The sequence below is a fragment of the Labrus mixtus genome, chromosome 5 (assembly GCF_963584025.1).
Source record: "Labrus mixtus chromosome 5, fLabMix1.1, whole genome shotgun sequence".
Taxonomy (NCBI): Eukaryota; Metazoa; Chordata; class Actinopteri; order Labriformes; family Labridae; genus Labrus; species Labrus mixtus.
In genome coordinates, this window is record NC_083616.1 from 23,523,125 (window position 1) to 23,528,182 (window position 5,058).

The following is a 5,058-nucleotide window of genomic DNA, read 5'->3' on the forward strand; positions in this document are numbered from 1 at the left end:
GGTGCACATGGTTTTGACGTCATTTGTTTACGATAAACTCATGTAATTTACAAGGACAATAACTGAAGTAGCTCCTGAAATCTAGGAGCACAGCATCTTTAATGTCAGCAAATCCAGAAACCTTTAATGACTCAAATTAAGTGATGGAAATGCTAATTATTCACATGTTGCTAAATTTGCTTTACAATTAAACAGAAACACATCTCATGCAAAACTACAGCTGCAATCTGTGATGCATATTTACCTCTGTGGTTCCAGTATATATAATCATGTTCTCAGTCTCATGATCTCCAGTTGTATTAACCACCAAAAAACGAGTCAGAATGATCCTCTTGTTTACAGTTACAGGAGATGTATCATGTTCAAATCAAGCAGGATTAAGTTTTGTTGTTTGCACTCACCAAAACTCTCTTCCTCTTAACTCTCCTCAGGTCAACTGTCAGGCGCTCTCCTCGTCCCGTTCTCCCTCCACAGGTGGAGCTCTGAGCCCAGCCTGGCCCACTGCAGCCTCGCTCGCAGCTCCGGCCCCAGCACCACCTCCGGCCCCAGCTCTGTATCCCAGCCGGGGAGCCGCTCGTCTACTCGCACCAACCCCGCCCCTGCCCCTCCACCCTCAGCCCCCACTCCTCTGCGAAGGAGTGAGTCTGTGGGGAGGAGACCCCTGCTCCGCCACCATCCCAACCCCCTCCTTCCTCAGCGGGACTCAGACTACGAGCTGGAGCCCGATCGAGGGCGCAAGCGGGCAATAGACAACCAGTACATGTTGATTTGACCGACAGAGTCACACACCTCTATCACCTCTGACTGACAGATGTCATACATGAGCACACACACACACACCAGTTCACACACATTTTGTTACCTGCACCCAACGTCATGTGGGCGAGTGAGACTCTCAGAGAGCGCAGAAATACAACCTGATCACAGCAGCAGACTCACGAACGAGACCAGCTTAGTCTGACTTAGTGTGCATTTCAAAACACACGCTCACTTTAGGAGTGTATTACCAGTGTCAGACCGTCACAACCTTCAGCCTGAGTGTCCACAGTGAATGTATTTTGGGAGTTTTCTAGCAGTGCTGACCATGATGAGGATGCTAGTTTTTCTAATGTTCAGGTTCTGGAAGAGAAGAGGAGCTGCACGTGAAGCTGTCCTCCAGAAAAACAATATTTTTTAAATGTTTCTATTCCTCTGAGGCGCGCTTGATTTAACATGTTTGGCACTTCACCTTTACTAATGGGAGGTAACAGCCTGTGAAATGTGTTAAATCAAGTACTCCTTTCAAATATTTATAAGTCATTTACTCTTCACACACAGGCCTCTGTGTGGAGCACACTCCCACCTTTTTGTACAAACACAAATGAAAACGCACTCTATTTTAGAGTGGGACGCACTCTAGTAGATATTCTCTTACTGCAATTATTATATTTTTACGTGCACAGCGCTTTTCAGTGCACTTTGGAAACAATGTGTATTTTGTCTATACACAGGTTCTTTTGTAAAAAAAAAAACAAAATGAAAGTGAAAAAGTTGGTTAAAGTCAGTTGGGAAGCTGTTAGTAGAAACTGGTCTTGTTTGGCCACTCCTCCTTCAAACGTTCACACAGAACAGGAACGATCTGGATCACGACTCAGCAGATGTTCTTTAATGGTGTCTCTGAGATGATTCAAAGTGTCATCTCTCAGCAGCATTCTGTTGATGGCAGTCCGGTACAACACTCAACCAAAACTGTGCGTGTGTGAATTTCTGTCCCAGAATGCACTGGGTTTTCCTAAAGTGTGTTTATTAGTGTCACATGTTTCATTTTTTAGCATTATAGTGACGGCATTACCTCATCCAAATGAACTTCTGAGGTAGATTAAAGGTTTACACGCAAATAATCTCTGCCGTAAACTCAAAGAAAATTGATGTAATATATCATACATCAAAACCCCGCAATCCTGAATGATAGTCTGAAAAATGGATGGATGAAAATAATATTATAACAACTTTTCCCCAAAGTGAATTACGTACATGTAAAGCAGAAACAAGGCACCAAAACAACAAAGTAGTAACAAAGTGATCTAAGTCCATTTGTTCAGTCAGTTGTTTCGACTCTCTCGTAAAGATATAAAAAGATGCAGGGTTAAAATGTACGGCATTGTTATGGCTTTATAACGCATCGTTAGATCCTTTAAAGGGCTCTTAAGAGTAGACCAAGACGCAGTGTAACTCCTGATACACGAGTGCCTTTTTTTGTAAACTTTTGAACATTTTCTAACTCCGTCGGGCGACTCAGGGACCTCCACCTCGTCTCCAGCTCTTCTAAACACTCAAACAGTAGCATTCATTCTTTTCTGTTGAACTTCATTTTGAACTAGAGGCGTTATGAGGGAGCAGATGCGAGGGAGCAGCTTTGCTCTTTATGTTTTGTTGCCCTTCAACTGAATCCATCAACAGTTTGAGGTTCCTTCTGAGATAGGATTAAACCATCGGTTTAAAGCTGCACTGACTATAACAGAGCAACAACACCCAACTCAGGTGTTACTTTTTTATCCAGAGCTAAATTTGTATCAAAGGTTGAATACAGAAATACATCTTTAAAAAAAAAAAAAAAAAGCAAGCTGTTTTGATTCAGTGACCAGTGGGTGGAGTGTTTTCTCTCGCCCATAATCTGTCAGAAACCTCTCAAAGAGCTCATTAGTGACCCAAAATGACACCACCCTCGTCTCTCCTTACAGTAAACTAAGAGCATCTCATTAAACAGTGGATCTTTTCTACAAATCAAAGCAGCAGTTTCTAACATGCACCGATGACCAATTTTCTGTAATTGAGTTTCAACCTTCACTGCTATGGGCAGTGTGCTAGGACTGGGGTGTTCGTCTTCTGACCTTGCTTTCACACTGACTTTAGCCGTTGATTTAAGATTGACCGTCTGTGCTTCATGAAGGGTTTTGATCTGATTGTGTCTGCCTCCTTTATGACCATTGTTTCCTGTTCTTATTAAGAAACATTACTTACTTCCTCATGAACATGACCAGAGTAAGTCGGCTGTGATTACTTCTCTTGTTATGCAATAAGTCAGCTTTGTGTACCAAAGGAACATTTTTACAATGGTTGAGTAGTTCTCTTTTATGTATCTTCATGATGATGACTGACATTGCTCAAGTGTTTGCAAGGGGAACAAAAACAAAGATGTTTTTGGCAAAAGTACGGTTGATCTTCCTGCCTTTAAAAACCTGAGTCTTTAAAAAAAATCCCCAGACACCTCTGTCTCATTTCTGCTGAAGGAAAGTAACGGTAAAATGACTAGTTGGACTCTCGGTCCCCCTCTCATTGCTGATTTATTTTCTTGTTAGGGAGAAGGACTGTGCCTTTGCCAGAAAGCTGCTGTTGCTTTTCCCCTTTTCAAAAGGTCAGGGTGTGATGTGGTGTAGTGCAATATCAGATGCGCAGTGCTTTACACCTTGTTGTGTGTGTAGGGAACGATAAGATGAATTATTAAGTATTCAATGTATGCACCTGCTCATAAACTGAAGAAAATATATTTGACGAATGTCAAAGTTCCCAGAAAAAAAAGCTAATTTTAAAGCCCGGTCTAGCACATTTTTCAAATTGCTTTATGTCTTAGTTTCCATGGTTCTCTCCAAATGTTTAGCAATCCAGCTCATGCTCGAGAACTGCCTCAGGCGTACCTCAGGTGTCTTTAATCCTCAGAATCCACTCCAGCTATCCCCCTCCCCCCAGTGATATATTTGATTTAGAAATGTCCAGTTGATGAATGTAATGTGTTCTTAATACTGTTCATCCTGTTTGTTAACTTTTAGCACTGTAAACATTCCAGTTCAACGCAGCATCCCCTCGACAGCCAATGAAATCAACAAGAGCTTTAAAACCTGTCCATGTGTTTGCATCCCTTTCAGTAATAAGCATCTAAATTATATGAAATATATATCAACTGTATATTTGACTTTTTGTAAAATAAACCTAACCAAAAAAAAAAAAGGTGACCTGATCAGTTTGTGATGTCTCTGAAGTCTTGGAGCAGCAGCATGTGTTCACATTTCAGGTGATGGATGAAGAGAAAGTTGTTTTGACATGTGCCATTCCTCTGCTATCAAAAGCCAGAATACAATAAAACATGTTACTCTTAACAAATTAACAAGAAAGATTAATAAAATAACAGTTGGTAATTTTAGAAAACTCTGATTTGTTTTCTTGCCAAGAATAAACTAATGCTAGCTAGATAAGAACATTGTGAAGTAGCTAATGAGTTTCAGTAAGCTACAAACAAAAAAACAGGCCACAGCTCACTTAGGTCTGAAAATGGGTAAATTAATATTATATTTGAATGAAAATGCAGATTCAGTATTCTAAAGAACCCCTCAAACCCCGAAAAGGAACATCATCATCTTGTGTGCACAAGATAATTTATTTTGTAGAGATAAGTTATGCTTGGTGCACAAAACAAATCATCATCTAACTTGAGAAAACATATTTCTGTTTTTTGGCTTCAGGAGCTCCAAAGGGCATTATCAAATGACATCTTGTGCTCTAAGCTAAGATCTGTCATTGCCTAAAAGATAAACTGTGCTTTATTCAATATTTGCTTCTTCTCTATCCTGTGTGTTGCTTTGTGCACAAGTCTTCATACGGGAGAATGAAAACTAAAAACCAGAGGTTCACAGGTAGGTTAAGTTCTGAAGCTCTGATCTCAGAAACTTTTTTTTAAGATAGAACGACTCTTGGGGCGCGGGTGGCGCATGGTCGAATCCAACCAGTGGCTCCTTTCCTGCAAGTCATTCCCCCCTCTCGTTCCCTGATTTCCCACCCTATCCACTATCCATCTCTACAATAAAGGTATGAAAAGCCCAAAAATTAATCTAAAACAAAAAACATTGAACGACTCGTTCTCCTCTGAAGGACTCAGACTTCTGATTGATATTTGGGTAGAGTATTTACTGAATCAGCACCGCTGTACAGACAGACTTCACAGATCGTCTATAAGCAGTGTCTGGACTCCTGTTCATGAATAACAGATACGACACACACACAATGCAAAGCAACCACAGGAAGCCA

General features: G+C 40.8%; 1 protein-coding gene across 5 annotated transcripts in view; it reads left to right on the forward strand.

Moving 5' to 3' along the window:
- sh2b3 (SH2B adaptor protein 3) overlaps positions 1-3,984 on the forward strand; it is a 53,401-nt gene extending 49,417 nt beyond the window's left edge. For all 5 annotated transcript variants that reach the window (XM_061038671.1, XM_061038673.1, XM_061038672.1 and 2 more), the window contains one exon: positions 432-3,984. In XM_061038671.1, the coding sequence (XP_060894654.1) occupies positions 432-772 (341 nt within the window). In that variant the 3' untranslated portion in view covers positions 773-3,984. The remainder of the gene's footprint in view (positions 1-431) is intronic.
- Positions 3,985-5,058: the final 1,074 nt, after the last annotated feature.